Below are 23,720 nucleotides of genomic sequence, written 5' to 3' on the forward strand. Positions count from 1 at the left end.
GTGTGTGTGTGAGTGTGAGCGTGTGTGTCGGCCGAGTCGAGAGACCGCGGCGGCGGTTGTGTCTCGCAGGCGCCTTTACAACACGCCGCGGCTTGGGAGGTAGCCCGCGCACCAGTCCGTGTGACCACCGCGAAGAAACCGGTTTAATCCCGGGCGGCCGCCGATACATCCGTATAGAGTGGTCCTCCGCGCGCGCAGTCATCGTGCACGTTCGTCCCGCCGCCGCCGCCGCCGCTTAGTATATAGATGCATGACCGCCGCCGCCGCTGCTGCGCTCTCTCTCTCGCACCGCACCCGGTGCCGCCGTCGCACTTCGCAGTCAGTACTCAGTACGCCGCTAACCGTACCGAACGTCACGACTCGCGGTCGCCCGTCGTCATCACGCACCGGTGTCAGTCGTCGTCGTCGTCGTCGTCGTGTTGTTTTGTTGTAGCTTTTAATACTTTGCGCGCGACCGCCCTTTCCCCATCACACACACGCACCCCAATCGATAATGCCGTACGCCGCTGCCACGATCGTTTCGGCCATGTCGTCCGGATAGAAGAGGTCCCCGCTAGGCTCTTCCAGCGATAAAATACACTGTCCATAGGTATTGTACAGGACTACCGGTAAATCCTTAGCCGCCGCGTGTGCGTTAGTGTAAATGTTTGTGAACCGTCAGTGGAACCAGCTCGGTAGCCCAGTCGTAACCATCATCGTCGGACGCACTAGGAGGCCCAGAACGATCCCGCCGGGACACTCGTTCTAAGGTAATACCGACGATTATAATAAATATGCGAATCTGATATAATGGTTATATACCTATTAATTATTATCTGTTATATAATATGCTTGTGGTAATCGTGACGATAACTTCGCACGGCGACGGTGGAATTACGAAACGCCGCAATACTCGATTCGCTGGAGTGCCGATTATTTATACTTACCTTCATCTTATTTTACTATTATACTTATACCATAGGCTATCTGAGTAGGATCGAGAAAAGATATTATTCTGCGGCACACAGTTTTGTTTGGCTCCATTCTTCCTTTTAAACGTCCAAAACCGTATGACATTTTTTCAATTTTTTTTCGGGGAAAATTAATACAAATTGTCATATATAGGTGCCTGGTGCCTTGACTCACGATTGACAGACATAGGTATGCGCCTTCTATAAAATATGCATAATATAATGGTCGTTTGAATGTCTCAACCTCGGAGATATCTTCTTTCGATTAAAACGTTAGTAAGACGATAGTGCCTGTAATTGAATGCCATTATTGGCCCTGTCCATAACGAATTATAAAAATAATAGGCGTACCAATTGGCGGTAAAATTCGGCACTTCGGGAGACGCGTGCAAGAGTTTTTACTGTTGAAAAATATCGCTCACCGTCATCTCGAATCGAATATGGTTTTGTCATTATACCGAGTGTTCGATCGTAAGTAATGGATTTTCATCGTATCCGTTCGCCACCGTGCCGCAGCTTCCGTGTACTATACCTATATGTACGCGATATAATATCACACCTTCAGGGGTAATCGACACTTAGATTTCCGTGTGCAGTATATCATGACTGTTTGCTTTTTCTCCTTGCACATCCGTCCATTATAATACCGTCATAAAAGATATATTTTCGTTAAGTAATTTGACATTTTCGCCGTCGTTTTCTCGGCCGCGCGTGTGTGTGATATTTCGAACGTCGCCAGCTTTTCGAAAATGTCATATCCCCCCAGAGTTCATGCTTCATTTTTATTTTATATATATATATTTATATTATAATAGATTACCTGAGCATTATTTTCCAACCAACCGCCGATATTATAATGTCAGTGAGTTGTGTATAATATATATTATATAGTCGCTCTGAAATCTAGTTTTAGTTTGTTTTTCCTTTATTATTTGTTACGATGACTGTGCTTGTCTAATCCAAAGTCTGTCAAGGCTTATTTTTTAAATTATGAGTAATATTATTAGGTTTATAGACTAATAATGGCGTACTGTCTTACGAGTTAAGTTAATTTCATCTCATTTTAGATTTTTAAACTCTGTTAGCAGCAATAACTGTTAAACCTTCATTTTGACGTAATAAAATATCTAATTACATAGCTAAATGTTTTTATTTATTTAAAAGAATACAATTTTGATTGAAATCATGATGGTTTTAAAAATTACATTAAGTGAGATGTTTGAATAATATGAATTATTGTAAAATTAAATGATATCAATTCACTGGTTCATTTTTGTTTTATAAAAATACCTTCATTTTTAAAATCAACAACAATTTTAGGTAGTTATATAGCAACATTACAAAATAATGTGATAATCCCGAAATGATTGAAAATTTGAATATTGCGTTCAACCACTGTTATGGCTGAAGGAAGTATTTTAATGGTTCAAAATTTCGATCGTAAACGATGTATAGAGCATTAATAATATGTTCATAGTTCATACGACATCCTGATTCCTGAGTTAAAAAGGAATTTCAAGAATGTAAATTTGTCTAACGCTTACGTGTATACGTACATACTGCACGATGTTACATATATTTATTATCGTTAGGTCTCACTAAAATAACGTAGAGCAATCAATATTTTACGGAACATATATTTATTAAACCTTATACCAAAGCTATGTGTAGAATCTGTATGCGGAGCTATAGTAGTTAATGCGAGTTAATGCGTTATATCGATATAATGTGCTAGGTCACCTTTTCCTTATACATAATATCTCAATTGTCTGAGAATACGAAAATGTAATAACCCTCTCTCTCTCGGTGGATGCATCGCTGAACGACAATACTGAAACAATGCTGATCCGCGGACACTCTATATAGGTCCTTACCCGCCGGCCAAAATCGAAGCTCAAACTCGTTTCCAGTGACTGAAAAGCGAATTTAAAATAATGTATATAACGATGTATAATAGTGTTTATTATGGGGTCTAGTGCGTACGTTTTACTTATTCTTAATTAGGTGGAACGCGTATGTAATAACATAATACTTATATACATTACATATATATATAGGTACGTTAGTCGTATTATATATATTATCCACGTCGTGTGACGTGTTGTATAATGGACATATATTGTCTCATCGCGTGTTTAATTTCGAATTAATTGTCGGCATAAGTCAGATAATATTGTGTGTGGGCATTTAGGGAGTTTGAATAAGTTTGACTCGGACAAGGAGTTGTCAAAATCGTTCGCATATATTATTATTATTTGACGGCGCTTGTCAATGAATAATATTATATTAGACATTATTCGAATTTGTATGGATATGTGTATAGTTACAGTTGTGTAGGTATATGCAATATACATATATAGGTACACACACGCACACACACACACACACACACACACACACACACACACACATACACATCACTAATAGTAATTAATAGGCTATATCCATTCTTGCAGGTTTGGTTGGACGTATTGTTTGTATTGTAATTATAATAATTGTGTCGTTTTGGTTTAACGGTCGGTAATTATATGGTCCGCAAGTACGGCGGCGGCCAACCCCAAATTTCTTACGTTCTCCGGGCGCCGCCGAATGGAAATAATAATCACAATAAGCGCACGCTAATTTGCGAATATGCTAAGTACTCAAACACGTGAGTTTGTAATGTTTTCAAAAAACACGAACTATATTATCATATTTCCCTCCATAGCCCATACTCGTTAGTAACATATCTATATAGGTAAAATGTACGGTGCCGCCGCCGCCATTCCGGTTTTGTTCTAAATAAAGTCATTAAAAACAATAAAGCCATTATTTATACTAAAAAAAAAACCAGTTTTCCCAGACCCGGTAGTTCGCAACCCCTCAATTGTTCGATACCTGCCTACTCGTTACAGTCTATATTATATACACCTAAGAAAACAATAATTAAGTGGTATATTCGTCATTTTCTTTTTTTAAACATAATGTTGGTAAGTACTACTTGTTTACTGCACTGAATGATTTTTTAAAGCATTGATTTTTGTAGGAGTAAATACCCAAGAGAGTTTATAAAATATTGTAATATTATTTTTCATCTAAGAATAATTATAATAATTGTTTCAATGTTTATCACCGATATTTTAAATGTTTTATTAATCGTAGATTTTGGGTCGTTATATATATTATTTAACAGTCACAACTTGTACGGTTAATATGTGCATTTAATTTTTCGTACCAAAAAGTTCTGTTTCAATATTGTGCGACGCACATCGACTACTCGAGACTCTATGATAAGCTATAAAAAATAAACATATAAATATTAAATTCTAACTCAGCTATTGTCGGAGTATTTGAAAGTTTAATGAATTTTTTTTTATGCTTTACAGCTTACATTCTCCGCAATATTTTTGTAATGAAGAGAATTATATACATATTTATCATTTTTTGAATTCTTAATTCATTTTCCGCTGAGTCCTACTAATCGCATATATTGTACGGTCATTGTTTTTAGTTCCGCAGTGCTCGTGTTTTCATTTGGATTGACACGAGAATAATTAAATTTATAATTTGCGCATTCCCTCATTAAACTTGGAAAGTTTCCTGACGTTTTGTGGTTGTAAGGTGTCAAACACCGTTTTCTATATCATTCAGGTAAAGTGTTCGTTACGGATTCACTTCAGCTGAATTTAAATTAATTTTGTATATATTTCAATACCTTATTAAGAGCAAATATAGTATGGTAGACGGTAGTATTAGTATTTTATGCCATGGTCATACGTCTCATTCGGTCATTGTGGTAATACATTTAAGTATAACTATTTATTGAATACACTATTATGTGTATGACGTATGTACAATCTATAGTATACATTATATATAATAATGGTATTGTAAAAAGGTTCTAATATATTCTTAAACATTTCCGCCACGTAATTTCGCCATTTCGGTGCGTGTTTGCTGAGTTAAGCTCCAATATAATCGTTTTATAATATATTTTATATCTTGGTACTCGTCTGGAAATCCTGTTTTTGTCATTTGCCGCGTCGGACATTAAAAACCAATAAAGGAGCCGAATAAATCTGGTTTTAGCACATAAATAAATAATATATATAGGTACATTATAAATATTATATTCTTGGTATATACTCTTATAAACACATATACAATGTATGCAATATATGCTATATAAAATATGTGTATCGATAACTATGGATACCTGCAATAAAGTAACCAAAGGGCGTCATTTAAAGTGAAATCGTGGGTGTAACAATAGCATTTTGAATAATGTTATTAAATATCTTGTAGTCTAATGAAGCGCGGGGGCAATGGATCGATAAGTTTAAGTCAATTTTTCATAGTAATAATTTAGAAATACATCACAAATTTCACAATTTAATTCTCAAGGAAGTGTTCAAGACAATTAATATTTTGTTTAATACATATTAAAAGTGATGTTAACTAAGGTTGGACAATTTAATCAATTTTTATGGAAAACTATTAAAGTAAAAAAAATTAATTTTTCATTTTCTTACAAGTTACTCATAAGGTACCGTAGCTGTTTATTTGCAACCCTAATAAAAAATAGTGGCTTAGAAATTGCATTGCAATGGCGCCTATAAAAAAAACCAATATTACATTTAAAAGTTTTTACCTCGAACATAACGTAAATATGTTATGAAAAATGAAAATATAGCTTGAGCCTGAATAATTATTCTAGGTTTTGGCTTAAAGTCATACTATGCTTAATCTGCTTTTCCGGGAGTTATACAGTTTTATCAATACTGCTGCAACACAGATCAATCAAATATTAAATTATTAAACATATCAATTGTTAATATAAATACGTACCTATTTAGGTACTTATTACATTTTCATAATAATAATTTCAAAACATAATTAAATCAGAAATAAAAATTAATTAACAAAATGTAATTATAATTAAATATTTAACACTTAATTGTATAAAATATCTTAAATATCGCTTGAAATGGCCAGGGTTGGCTAAATCGTCTTTAACGCCCCTTCCCCCACCATTTACGTCAGTGATCCCATTGACTCATTATATTCGCATCTTTAGTCTTTGAAAAATATTCAGCAGGCAGGCGAACCGACAAAGATAAACTCAACGGATATAGTTCTCGCCAACATTAAAACAAATTGTGGTGAAAATCGAACCATTTTGACGACATTATCATCACGACGGGTGGTTTTAAATGTACTTACTTTTAAAATGTCAATATTATATACGTGACCGTATACCAACCATTATTTTGTTATATATATTACGCGCGTGGTGTATATTATAATATGGACGCAGACACGCAGTAGTCATAAATGTTGCACAGTCGGTGAGCATGTCGCTTACACACTGAGGTTTTGTGTCGAATAATAATGCCTGGATTGGATATTTCGTAATTTGCCATGTGTCCGACTCATGCGGTGGTCGGGTACGTTATTGTAATGTATAAGAACGTCTCACCCGGATTCAAAAAATCATTTTTCTGCGTGAATCGAACAAAAACGCGTAGTACCTACTGAAAAAAAATTGAAACGAAACGATTGTCGGTTAAACGCTTTACAATGGTAATCGCCGCAGTGGGCTGGCCGTGTTCGACGCATATATAGGTAAAGCGTTTGAACTGTTGAAGGGAAATTCTCTTTTTTTATTGTAGTAGAATTGTAACTATTATATAATATATAAAAAAAAACGTTCGTAGGTACGTGTATAATATATATAAATGTAACACAGCCACTCATTAATCTAACAATGATGTTTCTGATCAATTGTCGTCTGTCGACAATTCAATGGGGTGGTTTTCATGGTTAACACATGTACCATAAATTCTTTAGAATATATATAGGTATATATTATTTTAAATAACAAAAAAAAATTATTGGAACAGTAGTTTACGAAAACTGCACGTGTTCAACAGGGCGGATAGTTTTTGGCTGTCGTATAAATGTGAATTATTGTATTATATTATATATTTTATATTTCTCTCTCTCTCTTTGAACCCCTATTGGTGCTGATGAATGTTATAAGTATTTATCAGAGTTAATCGTTTTTGAGTACAATAGCATTATTATTTATATTTAGACTTACCGTTATAGGTACTAGGTACATATTGACTATATCGGGTTTTTTATACTATCATAATAATATGTAATTCGACAATGTTTTGATTATTTTGATTTACCTTGTTGTGTTGTATGATAAAATAATTGTACTGTTGAATAAATGATCTCGTAAATCATATTTTTCTCAATAGGTCCTGTAATAATAGAGTGGTACACAGAATGAAAATATTTGTATCTTACTATACTAAGATATTTTAAATTGTACCATTCCAGTCCAGTGTTCACGTTATATATTATAACGGTTCTTGGGTAGGTAATGCCCGTAATTTCTGTAATATTAAATTTATAAAACCCGGCATCTACAACTATTACTAATTACTATAGTAGTATAGTAGTACTAGCACAATGATATGTATTATGTTTGTAGTATATATACAAAACATTATTGTGTATATTTTTTTATTTGGATTACCATATGAATATATCAATGTATCCGTAAAAGTCAAAAATTGTTTTAAGTTTGTTATACATATAAATTATTATTTTATATACCTTTTATCAAACGCAAGAGCAAGAAATTATTTCAGATGCCATATTTAAAAAAAACAAATACTATTTTAACGGTATCTACTTATATATTATATATATTATTATTATTATTATGATCGAAGCAATATTTTACATTCATGATAATATAATAAAAATTAAATCTCTTGATTGCAATATGGGTTACAATAGATCATATTTTAGTCTTCTCAATATTCTTTCTCTATTAAAACAACATTTGAAGCCTTATAATAGTATCTACCAAGTTATTATAATATGGTGAAATTAAATACACCGTTATTATAATGAATTTTTTTATCAACTGCATACCACAGCATTGCTGAAAATACGATATTGAAATTAAATAATTTTTTTTTCGAATGAAAGCTAAGCTGAATGAGAATGGTCGGTGATCAAATTTCCCGTGATTTACATATAGGTACAGTGAGTGAAATCCATACCATGTATACGTGTAGCTTGTAACGACATAGTTATTCAGTCGAATGACCAATATTACAATATTCACAATAGACATGTTTAGAAATATTGTGATGTACACATGAATGTTTGCACTGATAAAAATAATATTTGCATAACGTGTATTTTATCGTCATTTAATCTGTTTTATTCGTTCTACATCCTGAGTTCACTGTAATAAATAATAGCAACAATATATTCGGACGCTGAGATTTATTACGTTTTTCATTAAATCTGTATACGGGTTAAGTACACATAAATTATTATTTTTATTGGTCATTTGCTGCGCAAACGAAATGGGAATTAAAACAAAATGTACCTACGTACAACATTATATATTTTGTAATATCATGATGAACGTTAAATATTAATCAACACGTGTCAGATGCGAGAGCGATTTCTCTTTATAAACCTAACGTCATCGTGTGATGTGTGCACATATATATGTGTATCGTATATATACTTTATTGTGTGTATAATACATACATGCACATCATCCGAGTGGTTAATTTTACACGTGTATAGTATCGTCTCCCGATGGCCGATGTCGGACTCTCAGTACTTTTCACACGTAAATTATTGTTCGGAATCTTAATATGTAGGTAGGTATGTCGCGTGCAGTAAGTTGTGTGCATTGGGTTCCCTAGTTACGTTGGATATAGTTAAACCGGTTAACGGATACATACCCTGAGATTGTATTTAAAGCTTCCTATAACGATAAACTGTTTGTATGATATTATAATATGCATTATTTATTTATCTTTACTAACCAAACAAATTATAGTTTTCTGTTTACATTTAACCGAGTTATTCGAAATTCTATTTGAAATATTATGTTTCACACGGCACATAGAAATGCGTTCTTTAGTAAAAAAAAGTTAAGCGATTACTTTATTAAAAATATTCAATATCACATAATAAATTATATAGTTATTTATTCGTTATAGGTACTAGGTTCAAATATTTTTCCCGCTATAATTTCGCTGTAACTATACGAAATAAAGAAATCTTTTATCTTCTTGCATGCTAATGCAAACCGTTGTTTGTTTTAATGCGAGTAAATATAATTAATGCAATTAAAAATATACACTATTATTGAAAGAATAAAACTAAAAAGTGTTGTTGTTTTAAAATCGTCTGATTTTGATTTGAATTACAAATGCTAAATTTAACGGCAGTGACAACATGCTCGCCCCAGTCAGAGCCATTGTTGTTTTAATTTAATCCCGCGTGGGTTTAAAATAACATTTGAACAAAGCGAGATTTGAAAAAAATACTTAAATCGAGATTTGTTAAAAAAAAATGTAAAAATGCATTAGCTTTTATGTTTAATTTATTATAATATACATTATACACCCTCGCGAAACACCATAAAAAATCATTTCAATAATAAATTGAAACGAAACAGGTCGTAAAAGGATAGATAAAATTACATCAGGTAACTAACAAATTATTACTGCAGTAATATATATAAAAATTGTGTATTTACTGTGTATACTATAGAGTCTAAAGTATAGATCATGATAGGTTCTTTAGTTCCTAAATTTAAATATAACTGTACTAGTGTACTGTATGTGGCATAATAAAGTAGTTCGAGAATTTTGATGTTAATAATCTGGGTTAGATACTAAAAAGTTTCACAAGACTAGAGCGTAGGTCTTATTCGGAAAAATTTAAAAAAAATACTTTTGATAAATTCTAACTGTAGACCTAATAATATGCGATATTCCGCATGTCTATAATTATATTGTAGTCGCTGTCAAGCATGGACCCTGATAAAATATTTGTGGGGCGGGGAGAAGTGGCAACAATTTTTTTCCCAATATTAGTATAATCTCAATGTAATAAACTAATAAATAAATTAAACACAATTAATATATAATTACGAAATTAGAATATTGAAATAACAGATCACAGATATGTATAATAAATATATATTATATATTATCATACATGTCTGTGGTTGGAATATAGGGTAAACAGGCCAATCTGTCCTCCTCATAATTTTACTCACGGATAACATTTTATATTTTTGTATTAGTTCTACCTAATATTAACTTTTCGGTAGATGAATTTTGTAAATCATTTGTATAGTCCAAGAATTATTAAACATTGAAGACAATTATGGTATTTATTTTTTGTAATCATTATTTGAATTATATTAAATGTAAGAACGTTGAACGCTTAAAAAAATGTTTTGTATTAAACTTTTAAACCGGGGACCAATTGTTCGTGAATGAAATTAAGACGGGGGTCAATTGTCCACTTACAACGTTTTTTCTTGGGGACCAAAAAAGAGATCTGTTATAATCCTATTTACAAGGAATTCCTGTGAATAATATAAGTGACTAAGTACATCTTATCTTGAAGCATCGCGAGGTGAGTAATCTTCGGGAAGCGGGTGGCACGTGTCGTCGGGCCGGAGGTGATTAAGACTCGTTTGGCAACTGCAACTCAACACTGCATAATTTGATACAAAAATGGTGGGTTATAGATCGAAATTCACGGACGGAACCGTAGTGTTGCACCCCGTGCTCTTTGACTTGTAGGAAAAGGAAAAAATCATTAAAATGTTGTAATCGAACCGGGACGGGGGGAAAAACTCTGCGACGAACGTTTAATCGATAGAAATAAAGGTTGCCGTTACCCGCTCACCGTGAGTATACCGTAAACAATATGATCAACGGTCACTCAGGTCTTGATCACCACGGTTGGACAGCAAATTTTTTGGAATATCTATGAGTCTCTTCGTTACAACTTTTCAAACACGAATTCCACACATGGGCAGTAAACATGCTCGATTAAGGCATTTACTACGGTTATATCGATGGAGAGTTGGCAACCACTATATTTTTTGTTGATCATCAATGATGAATCTCACGACAACGAAGGTCCGTCATCCGAATCACGATGATTTTCGCGACCGTGAGTAGATATGCTTATTAAATTATAAGCGTTGTGTAGTTTGATTAAAATCAGTCCCTGAATTCGATTTACGTAATTATTTTCAAGATACTCTCTTACAATAATCAACTCGAGTGCTATAAAATTTCGGCGAAACGAGTTGTAAATGAGCTTCCGTCATATTACTTCCGGCCCAACGAAACGCGCCGACTATTCTTGTGGATTACGTGCCGGGGCTTGCTATAGTAAAGGTAGTTGGATGCACATCAGTCACCTATATTAGTCACAGGTTCTATATAAAATAGAGATAATTTCATACGCCTCTATTTAGATTTTTGGTTTATTGTTATAAAATTATAATTTGTATAGAGTGGAAATTCCCACCAATTATTTATAATACGGCGATGTACAAAATAAACAGCGTTACATTTTGGAAATTTTATTGTTTGGATATTTTGGTGAGTCTATGTGTATAGTTCTAAATATTGAGATTTGTTATTTTTTGTTAGGATCGTGAAAAAAAAATGTATATATTTATCCATATTTTTTATAGCGGAAATGACAAGAACCGCACGTCATTCGCCCCCTCCGCTGTCACGCATTAATGCTATCAATAGTTTTGCTCTGATTCTGTTGAAAACATACTGATCTACGCAGTCAGGTCGTACTGAAAAGTAATATTTTCTGGTCTACATTGGTTAGCAATCGGTGAATTGTATACGATAGTTGCGGCTGGTGTACAATTTCCGCGGTGTATTATTATTATAGTCGGTGATTGAACTCGCGTCGTTTGAACCCTCTCCTTGTAAGTACTCCGACGCGTGAACATTTTGTATTTGTTATTGTATCTTATCGCATTATTTTAAATTTTTTTGTGTCTACTTAAAAAGTGCGGCTAACACGGGCGCTTGGAAAGTAAGTCGTTAGTCGAGCTCGAATGAAATGTGCCGATCGGCTTCAATACCGTCGCATGTTATTAAAATACAACGTCGTCATACACTTAAATAAAATACCTACTATTGAAGATAGTAGGTAAACAAATATTGGTTTTCTCGTTTTTGTAGGTATATATTGGAACGGAGAGTAAAAAACGGTGGCGGTAGAGACAGCGAGGAGAGATGCTCGAGGGGAAGCCGAGTAAAAAAAAGCCGTTCCGTGGGGGCATTGTGATGAAAGCCGTTTGTTTGGTAGAGAACAGGCTACCGTCGGGGAAAAAAATGTAAGAAAAACAAAACAAAACAAAACTGGCGCGATGACACTCGGCGGCGGCGTCGGCGGCGTCATGATTTAAGACTCGGCCGCGCCGCCGCGCAAGTGCGTACAGCGTTAATATTTATAATACGCGTTCGAACGTCACAAAGGGCGATTGTGCGTGTGTGTAGGTATAACTCTCTGTGTGTATTACAATAATATATAATATACTCTGGTAGGTACGTGCGGAGAAAAACACGGGAGACGATTAAAATCTTTCTCCCGGTTTGTTTTATATTATATCTACTAATATTATTGGCTCTCGTAACCCGGTACAGCGGCAGCATCATCAGCATATATAGCACCCTGCCTACACACACACACACACACACACACACATACACATACACACGTGCGATGGTATCGCAGTCGGCTACAAACGCGTATAAATATATAATATTTTTTTAATACGCGCTGCACACTGCACGGGGGCGAGAGCGTACCTTTACAGAAAAGATTCTCCCTCGGTACATATAAATATATAACGATAATAATAATAATAATACTGTTAAAGTGTCTCGTAGGTATATGTGTATAGGAAAACTCGTTGCCCGGTTGAATTATTATAGGTTCGCGGGCAAGTAAGTAGGTAGATACTCGAGCGCTGTGAAAATGAGTTTGAGCAAACGACGACGACCATGCACTAATGACTTCATGCCTATAACCATCGCCACCGTCGCCGACACAGTCGTTATAGTATGCGGTATATACCTGGTACTTGGTGGCTACGACAATGAAAAGTTAAGACCCGTACACTTTTTCGATTGTTGTTTATTTTTTTCATTATTATTATAAGGTAACGAAACGGACAAAACTTATTATCTAAAGTTTTTTTTCTCGGTAAACGGATAATTTTTCCCTCGTTGGATGTCCTTAAATACAGAGTTACCTGCCATAATGTGACTTGTATAAATAAGCATTTCATCGCTTATTTAATTTTTGCAAAACGTGGCGTGTGTGTGTTTTTGATACATCAAAACATGATCGCGTGCACAATTACCCACAAAAATAACCCTCACAACGCATATCGATGTACGAGTGTATAATGTTATAAAGGACTTTATGAAATATGATGAAGATTTTTCGTTGACACAAAATTAATTACATTACAAAGTTAAATTATAACACGAAACCACGAAGGCAAGTTTTTTTAATGGCTTTAGTAGTTTTAGTCTCGCATTATTAATGTCACGTCGGACTAAGTATCAAAACATATAAAATTAAGTTTTGTTATTATTTAAGGAGAGATTTATCGCTTCAGATTGAAAAGATAAAAAACTCATCCGAAAATTAAATAGAAACTATTTATTTAACGTTCTATATCGGGGTCTTATTATTTATAATATCTGTATAGAGTTCTGCATTCTTTGACCTCGTGGCGTGCGTATAATATTAAAAAAATATATTTATTGTGTTTGTGTGAAATAATAGTTGCTTAATTTAAACCGACGTTTGTTTAAATTTATAACGCTGATTGTCGTACACACACGCGCTACACGAATCTTTCGATGTATAAATCCACGGAACGTAATATGTATGGGTATATGTTTGAAATAATATTTAAGCAATTTATTTTATTTCTTCATTAGCTTGGTATTATGATAAAGTCAACATGTGTCGTGTACTTGTGCCAATACTCTATTCGCTTGTACCTAACTTATACATATTGCACATATATTATTTAACCTAGTCGGATGGCGCACAATTCACAAGATAATATAAACGAATATATTATTGTCGAGACGGCGCGATATTACATATTTCGTATTATAGTGTCCTCATAATATAAATTGATCAACCTAAATATCTTTCCTCGCATCTGTTTGATAATATGATATGATGACGGAAAATATTTAACATTTCGATTAAAAAATGTCCGTGGATACGGTAAGATTGGGTGCATCGAAATAATACAGAGTTCCTACTACCGGGTATATTTCAGTCTGTGTGACCGATATTGGTGGACGTTACGCATTATAAGGAATTGACGTGTATAATAATCCGCATATTTTTTGTCACACGAAATTCGAAGCACCCTTTACGACCGCCACGGGAATATACAAACGAGTGGGAAATCATCGTCACTACATCGTATTTATATACAGAATACCTACAGACGTTATTATATATCTTATAAATAGGTACCAGGAGTGTCGTAATATAAGTATTATATTTCTAGTTTCGCTACTGCACATTATGTTACATTATAATAAGGATTAAGGACGTTGTCGACGAAATACACTTTTAATAACTTAATATTATTATACCCACCTCTTTAATAAAATTACCTGTGTATAAAATATAGACGTGATTCAGTGCGGTTGAAAAAAGTATCAGAAATGTGTACAGACAATTCTTGTCGTCCTCAAAGACATTGTGTATTGTGTATTGTTTTAACAAATACACGCCAGTTTATATATAATAATAAATATAATAATGCCACACCGATTTAATATTTATTATTTAGTAGTCGATTGTAACGAAAACACAATAATTTAATATTTTGGTGGAAGGATAAACTACAGGACGCACATATAGGCGTCGTCGTGACTTTAAACAATGATTTAATATGTTCTTAGAACTTGATCAAAAGATTAATATTTAATTTAATGATTTAGCGTTTTCGTGTACACGATATACTAAAATCGAATTTAAAAAGTACGTATAAGGTATAACAACTACACTCGAGTGTGAGAAGTCTATTACAGTGCTTATAGCTTATAGGTACGAATACCTAAATATAATGACAAGCGGGCGTGGACATCACCGGAAAATCTTTTCGTTTTCATTGACGCACTTCATTTCGTTTCGTCCATGTATGTGCACTGACTGGCAAATTGTATCACATACCTAAACCTTATTTCGCCACTTCCATAATCCCAGTTGTATATTGTTTTAATAAATACTGCGGGTTTGATATTTTCAGTAAAATAGGACACTATGGGAAAAGTTGCTGTTTTTAATTATTTTTAAAATTATGGCTGATGAAATTGAGTTCATATAACATATTGGATATCATGAAGCAATAACTGGTATAAGAATAATCGACTACCGAAATTGTTATTTTAAACATTTTCCAGGGAAGTGATATGTCACTCATGCCCCTGGCGCTTTTACCTCTTCCCAAACTATGTCCTCGGGTCCACACTATCTGAAGGAGTTCGACGTCAGCTGTGCACGCTGTCACACTATATATTATACTACATTATACTATATACATACAAAATATATACAATATAGAGAGAGATGTATTTTATCCGTTACCTACGCATATTGTTCGTGTTCGAGTAGACGCCGCACGCGACCGTTTTCTTTTTATTTCCGTTTCCTGCCCGCTGCAGTACATAATATAATACATGCATACGTATATAGTAAGACGCCAGCGAACGGATCTAGCTGCGTGATTTATGTGAATTTGCTCGGATTTCCCAGTATTTTCTTGTATATAAATCGCGATAGAGCACGAGGGGGGGGGGGGGGTGAGCATTAGACCTCTTGAATACGATTCGTTACCCACCGTCTTGCGGTCGCGTGCGTACTGTTGTCGACGAGCCTCGCAGCTGTGATAATTGCTCTGCGTCAGCGGAAATCTCCGAGACTCCTTCGTGGTTTTCGCTCCTATGTGTCTACGGTTAGTAAGCAGCACAGTCCGCCAGCCGATTACTTTGATTACGCCGTTATAATATATTGTCTAAGTACTCCTAGAAGCGGCTTGCATTAGTCGAAAAGCTTTATTTTTCTAAGAAGAACATGCACAGTGTTGCTTCACAGAATATTTTATTACGCGGAATACTACATTTAATATTACCTAGGACCTGAACAATTCCAAATTTCTCCATGGCCCAAAGTAGGATATTGAGGTAAATTTTAAGATTAACAAATATTTGTTATTGTGATATTACAGGATATTATATGACTATAAAATATAGTATGATAATGTTGGGATTGAAAAGCTTAAAGCACACGTGGTTACGAAAATCAATGATTTATTTTTTTTGTGTGTTTGAAGACAACCTTTTGTACTAGAAAAAATGTTTTAATATTGAGGGTGGTTTATACCCTCAGGTAGCAAATTAAATTTAGTTTGTACTGCAGCGGGAAGTCAAAACTAAAAATTCCTAAAACCTTTTAAAAATAATCGGGGAAAAAACTCTGCCGGAGACGAAGCAGTGTAGTATAATATGTATATATATATACATATATAGGTATTTTATATAATACAACATTACAACAATGTATACACGTTGCGATCAATTAGTGTAATGGTTATGGGTGGTTAAGTATTTACGCCAACATGGCAACATATATTACATTTATAAATTATAATATTGTTTCACGCCGAGATTTTTAAACGTCGGCGGCGAAATCGAGGAAAATGCGGCCCGAGACGGATAAACACGGTGGCACGCGTGCGACGTAAATAAAATAAGCGCGCGCGCTCGCGGTTGTCACGAGTGAAACCAATGTACGATACGAAGAGAAAAATATCTCATTTTCTTGACCGCGGGGTTCCAATTCATTACACAGTCCACACACACACACACACATAATATACGTGCGTGTGTTCTCGTTATTATTGTTGTGTTACAACAACCTTCGGACCAGTTGATATCTTGATTGCCGCGTAAATGTATTTTCTTTGTACGCTGGTACGTATATAATAAATGGGCGCGCGCGTCTTTTTAATTCTCGCACAGGCCGGGCGAAAGGGTTCGATATGTCATAGATACTCATAATAGTAATATTATGTAAACACGAAAAAACGGGCACTCAATTCGGTGCCGTATTAACCAGGGGGGGGAATATTTTAGTATAATATCTCCCCCTTATTGGCTTATTTTTTTGGTTCCGAAGTTTCATACATTGTACTGGCTAATTGGCAAGTTAGGAGCTTATAATACTGTTTGAAATAAAACTTATCAATAATCCCAATTTCTATGGAACTTATCTATGTCTTCATATTTTTTTCTAAATAAGCCTACACCGACACACATAGATGTCACCGAATTGCGTTAACCAAAGCTGCACTTCTCGAGACATCTCTTATACCACGGTGTCGTTGTACATATTATTAATTATTATACACGCGGCAGGATGATGTTTCCTGTATAAGACATATTATAACCTTCTGTAACGGTGACCACAACACACCGTACGCTATTGTTTTTTTGTTTTTCTCACACTCACGATTTCTTTTTTTGTTTTTCAGGCTCTGGGATCGAAATCGTCTGATGCTTCTGCCAACAACTGTTTTAACCGATGAAAATTATGTAACCGAGGTAAGTCGACTGCATATTTAAACATTACGATTACGATAAATATATTAGGTATGTAGGTAAGCGCACATAGGTACTCGAGAGTCGAGAAGTGTACCTTCTAGAATTAAAACGATTCAATTGGAAAATTTAACTGTTTTAACAACTTTTGTTTTATTTATGGGATAGGTATATAGCTACCTAAGCTATATTTTATACGAGACATAATATTATTACTTGAGTAGCGCGAACCATAAATGCATTAGCAATCTTTAATTATCATCAGCTAGAAATGATTTGTTGTCAAGCCATACTACGTATATACTGCGGTAAGAACTAAGAAATGTACAACATAATATTAAACTGAGCCGCGGAGAGGACGTCGCAATTAACGCATGTTTGTATACCCGGTACGTCGCTGGTTTTAAATTCTAGGAATAGACGTTAAGACAAATATAAATCCGCGCTGTGTCCATAATGGTTATTCGTGATGAATATTAAATGAGCTGTCCATTGGCGGTTTCCAATGACATTATTAGTGGTAAACGTCCTTGGATCTTGATGAAGGCTGAACAAATACAAGCGGGAGAAACGTCGGTAGCAATTTCAAACGTTCGCCCCTGCCAAAGACATCGTTCAATGTTTTAATTAGAAATTATTTTTTGACAGCCGATTTAAATTAAACAGCTGGACCTGTGCCAATATTTAGTAGGTTAAATGCGACACTAATTGGGGCGTAGTCACAATTTTTGATATATCCATATGCACGTTCCCCGAACCCCAACGTGAAGGTACAGTGCACATATTATAATATTATGTATAGTTGCGTGATATTTAATGAAGTTATACACGCGTGTGTCTGCACCAGGTGAAAAAATATAATAAACGACATTTTTTTTCCGTTACATAATAATGCGAGAGTACCTATAATATAATAATATATAAATATGTATTTTAGTATTTAATAGTGCCATGCGTATATTATTGTTATGCGCGCTGTCGCGCACGCAATACCTTTACCTACCTGTAAGATAGGGACTAAAAATTATTGCTGCAGCCGTCTAGGCACAGGTAGTCGGATTATGAATTCGGACAAATTTACCTTCTTCTGCATCAGCTACATCGACAACATCACGGTTATTTTAATAGTCTTCACTGGAGTATATTATGTGCTTACCAGTTACCAGTTACTGAAGAATCATTAATCATGTAATAATATCTTTCTTTTGAGTTTAATACTTGCAGTAGTAGTATGACACCACAATCGCTCAAAATAGGGATTAATCAAATACCTATATATCCTTATACGCGCATTGTATAAAATACTTTGGGCTATGTTGTAGTGGTACGAGGCGGGGGGATTATTTTGAGACAACAGTCTGTATGTACTGTCAATTGTCATGACTAATCTTGTTACAATATAGGTTCACTTAGGATGGTTTAATAAATTAATAGTCACCCGGCGGCCCACCCACTCACCCAAAGTGTAACTCAACTAGTATATGCTCAGGAGTCTTTTCACAATAATTGTTAACATATATTTTTGTTTTTATATTGCTATTTCTATCTATAGATTTATGTATACATGAAACAATCCAATCTGTTTTTTGTACTAAAATACTACGATACGACATGTCCTAAAATATAGGTATCTACATAGGTATAGAAAAAAGTAATTGAAAAGTTGAATATCATCATTGTGTTCTATAGCGAGGGGTGTTTATAATAATCATTATAGTATACAAATAAATAAAGAATAACAATACATTCTATCCGCGTTGATAATCGGCTGTATCCTTATAGAAGTGGCTCTCGAATAATTCACATATTGTACTTATTTTGTAGCAGTAAAACCTTGATTTTGACTTTGAGAACTCACTCATTTGATATAGGTTGCAAGGACCCGAACCGTTGGAGACATGACCCCGGTCCGAAGTTAATTCACGATTTAAAGTATAATAATTTTTGGTTTTTCAGACATTTTTATCCTCAGGTTTTAATATTTTAACGATACGCATATATTGTTAACGTTCATTATAACAAAATAAGTCTATTGTAATTCGTATACTTGGCTCCTACGTATATGATGGCCAACTATACAATGATTAGTGTCACTAAGATGATTGGCACGAAAAAAACTCCAAATAAAAAAAACCTTTACCATTATAATAACGACATTGTTATTGTATAGTCGAAGAATAGGTTAGTCTATGGAGAGTTTGTTTTCGTTATATTATATTACAAACGTCGGACAAGTGTGCATAAAGAAATTCAAGATGGGCGTATAATTTTTCCCTCATTATAATAATTAATAAAACATTGTATACATATTATTATATCATTCAAATTGTCTTGAGAATTTTTAAATTTGCATGTACATATTTAGTCCAACCTATAATTAAACATCTTCTTTGTGCCTCTTAAGCCGGTATCTCAAACTTTTAACTCAAACGCCGATAGACGTATTGACCGTCGTATAATCTAATATATTGAATTACCCATAGTTTGAATTTTTGATGCTGCTTATAAAAATTGAGCGAAATGGTTTTAAATATCTTCTAAAATTCCAATGTAAGCGATCAAGTTTCTCGTAGTGGATATCGATGTATACCTAACACATATTATTTTATATGAGACCACTTTATAAACAAAAACCTGCAGTGTGTTAGTAATAAAATTCGCCTTAGGTCCCGACGCGTATGTGTATAAGTATGGACGTACTCCTCTCGCTTACACTCTACTGCAGTACCGCGCGTATATATATATATATATATATATTAAATTTTACACAAACATACACACATAAACAGGGTGATCGATGTAACCGGCAACACTATTTTTCAAGTCAATCTGAGTATTATTGAAAATAATGTTTTACATAGTATGAACTTTTGAAATAATTATTCCATCATACCTAATATTCAAGTTTTTTGTACAAACCGAGCAATCTATGTTTTTTCTATCTCTTATGATACTCAGAGCTTTTTTTATAACAATCTTTATTTTTGGTTGAACATTAGGAAGTAAAATATACATTTCTTAAATGTTTGATGCGATAATAATAATTGAAATTATACAATAATAATACACATTCAACGTTTAGATAATAACCACACATTTCGAGGGGTAGTTTTAGTTTATTTTACTCAGTTCAACTTAACTTTTAAAACTATTTATTTAAAAGGTTTCGATGTTCATAAGTACAATGTTTTTTTTTTGGAAATGTATCCTTCAAATTAAAAATATAGGTTGTATCTATTAAATCTAATAGAAAGATTATACTGATAAAATAGTAAAAATGTATAGTATTATAAATACTTCAAAATAAAAAAAAATAGTGTAGCGAGTCCAACAGTTCAGCCCGTATACGGCTGCTGTAACGATAAACGTTTTGGCCGGGTATAATAATTCAAAAATGCGATTCCCGTGTGCGTTGTAACTTGTATTTACCATCATGCACGTCACTCGAGTGGGGATGCGACGCCACGACCGCGACGGGGTCGCACATCACTCGGGGGAATTATAGCGATCCGACGTTTTATCCCAATCGATATCAAACAACCGCGGCGGCGGAGGCAATGTTCGGGCGCATAATATACAACGTAATAATAATAATAATACCGACGAGGGTCTCGATCGAGTGTGTGTACCTATGTGTGTTATTTCTTTTGTCCGGCATTACAAAATTTCCTGCCGTTATGACCCGCAGGTAAATCGTGTGTAGATGCATACGCGGTATACACTACAAATATTATACCATACATAGTATATTATGTAGTATTTTTATTATTATTATAGGCATGGCAACAGTTCTTAGTTTATTATAACGCGTGTGTACAGTACTACAACTATAATAACGTATAGGTATAAGTATACTTGTGGCGCGCATCACACACTCTTGTAGCGCGAGGCCAACGAGCCAATGAGCTGTGTGTTCTCGTATAATTTATATACACACGAGACGGATTACTACATTATTATGATACGTACGCGATGTCGGACGCGTGCACTATGCCATGGCGTTTCTCAAAGTTGTATTTGTTTGTATCTTTCTATGTTTTTATACTTTCATCTCGTTATTCTGACGCGTATAGTAACTAGTAGATTAGTAGAATCAGCCAAGGAAGTAGTTATAGGAACATCTAAAACCGAGCAGTCTACTTGACAGATGCAGAGACACTAGACACATCGAAAAATCTTTAGGATAAGACATGCAACGTACAACATATTATATAAAAACGTAATATGAATTTATACTTTTGTTGTATAATAATAATATTATTATGTAGGTAATAGGTATACAACCCGTACGCCGCGCCACCGTGGTGCCCGAGCTGCGCACAGGGGGAGCGTTCAAGTCTCCGCGGGATAATTTAATGGTCGACAGTGTTCCATTTTGTTGTACAAATAATTATAATAACACTCGTTGTAGATAGGTACACCTATATTGTTATTTGTTATACATACTATATATACCTATTGTACATTCGTGGGGCACAATGCGTGTCGTACCTGTGTATATACACGCACACGAAGTGTTATTTATTTTTTTGACCGACGACGGGGGCGCAGACTTAACCGTCCATGTTTTGCGCCCCCCGCTCGACCGGACCTGCACGGGACACGACCGGTTAATTAAGGCATCATTCAAGCACGTGACACATATATTATAATATATTATATACATACGTACAAAACCCTCCCTCGGCCACTAATTAATCACGGGAAAGAAAAAAGAAAACCGTATTTCGAATAATCTATTGTATAATAAGGTAGTGAGTGCGGCGCGTCTTCTTCGTACCTACTACCTATACCATAATAATAATACAATATACATATTTTAAGCGAGCCGAGATATTTCCGTCCGTCCGTGTCGGTTATATCACACGCAGTAATATTATAACGAACATGTCCGGCCACTAATAACGCGACTCGACGTACACGTATACTTATATATTACATGTATATATGTACTGGCAGTCGTCGTTGTTGGGTTTTCAACACATAATATTACCATAATCTCGTGACACGACACTCTTCTTTTGTGCGGGCGCGCTCGCACTAGAGAGCTCCCGTCTGCCGCCGTTTGTACATTATTATTATTATTATCATCGTTATTAATATTCCGACTAGTGTAATATAGTAATATTATTGTGTACAGACTTGGTCGAGTGTCGGTGTAGGTGCCGCGTCGAGATGTGTTCGGTCCTGGCGCGCTGAACAGCCAAGGAAGACGCGTGTCGGTCTCGATGATGATATCATCATATTATTTTTCTATTCGCCGAATAATAATATATAATGCTATATATACCTAATAGTGATTATTGCTGTACCGTATTATACTCGTATGTTCTCGTCGCCGCGCATTATGCACCGTGTCCGACGACGATGAATATAAAATAATATTATACTCTGTATTATTGTCGTACAGCGTTACGCAGGTGATCCGATGACAATGCGCGCCGTCGTATATTATACGGAGGTTGGAGGTATATAATACACGCGTACCTATATACCGATCGAACACGCGAGTACCGTTTCTGTGGCACGTAAAGAGAAATAATGTATTATTAATATATATAGGTATATACATACATGTATGTCAGCGTGATTTATATGTACGAATTGTGTTCGCATTGTGCGAGCGTAACGTAGGAATAGGTATGCGCGAGTCGCGCGTTCCAGTCGAATCGTTTCCACCCGAGAAGAATCTCAGAGCTCATACGTCTTATACCGAAAGCGGGGTATAGGTACCATTATAATATATTATATTATATATCGGCGTTTTATTAATACCAGTACGTATTTGTTTATTTATTGTCCGCGATTTTTTTGAACATATTGCGCGATCGCATAGAAATATACGGCGGGTCCACCCTGCTGACCGAATCTATACATTATACATCTACATATTATAATAGGTGCCCAGCCCGGTAGTGATATATTCGCAGTAGGCGTAAAATATATGTATCGTGCGACGGACTCGTAAATTTTCACGTTTTTCGTACAGAATTTAAAACCCTAAGGTGAATAACTATACTATATTATGACGTGTCTGTGTACGATGTATATAGGTAGTAGGTACCTACTGTACCTACCTACTATATGTCTATATGCGCGTTCTCGGCGATTATTCTGTTAGAATCACATGAATATATTATTTTATTGTTTTTTTTTTCACTCTCTTCTATTCTTGGGAATCGTCTCGTTCATAATAATAATATACGCGATACTTGTAGGAAAAATACACCTCGTTATTGTATATATGTGTATTGTATAT

General features: G+C 34.8%; 1 protein-coding gene across 1 annotated transcript in view; it reads left to right on the plus strand.

Moving 5' to 3' along the window:
* The first annotated feature begins 248 nt into the window (after positions 1-248).
* The window catches only part of LOC111038144, a 52,604-nt gene continuing 29,132 nt past the window's right edge, over positions 249-23,720 (plus strand). Inside the window, exons 1-2 of the mRNA XM_022321114.1 lie at positions 249-749; positions 17,395-17,464. Of these exons, the coding sequence (XP_022176806.1) occupies positions 17,417-17,464 (48 nt within the window). The 5' untranslated portion in view covers positions 249-749; positions 17,395-17,416. The remainder of the gene's footprint in view (positions 750-17,394; positions 17,465-23,720) is intronic.

Source organism: Myzus persicae, unplaced genomic scaffold (assembly GCF_001856785.1).
Source record: "Myzus persicae strain clone G006 unplaced genomic scaffold, MPER_G0061.0, whole genome shotgun sequence".
Taxonomy (NCBI): domain Eukaryota; kingdom Metazoa; phylum Arthropoda; class Insecta; order Hemiptera; family Aphididae; genus Myzus; species Myzus persicae.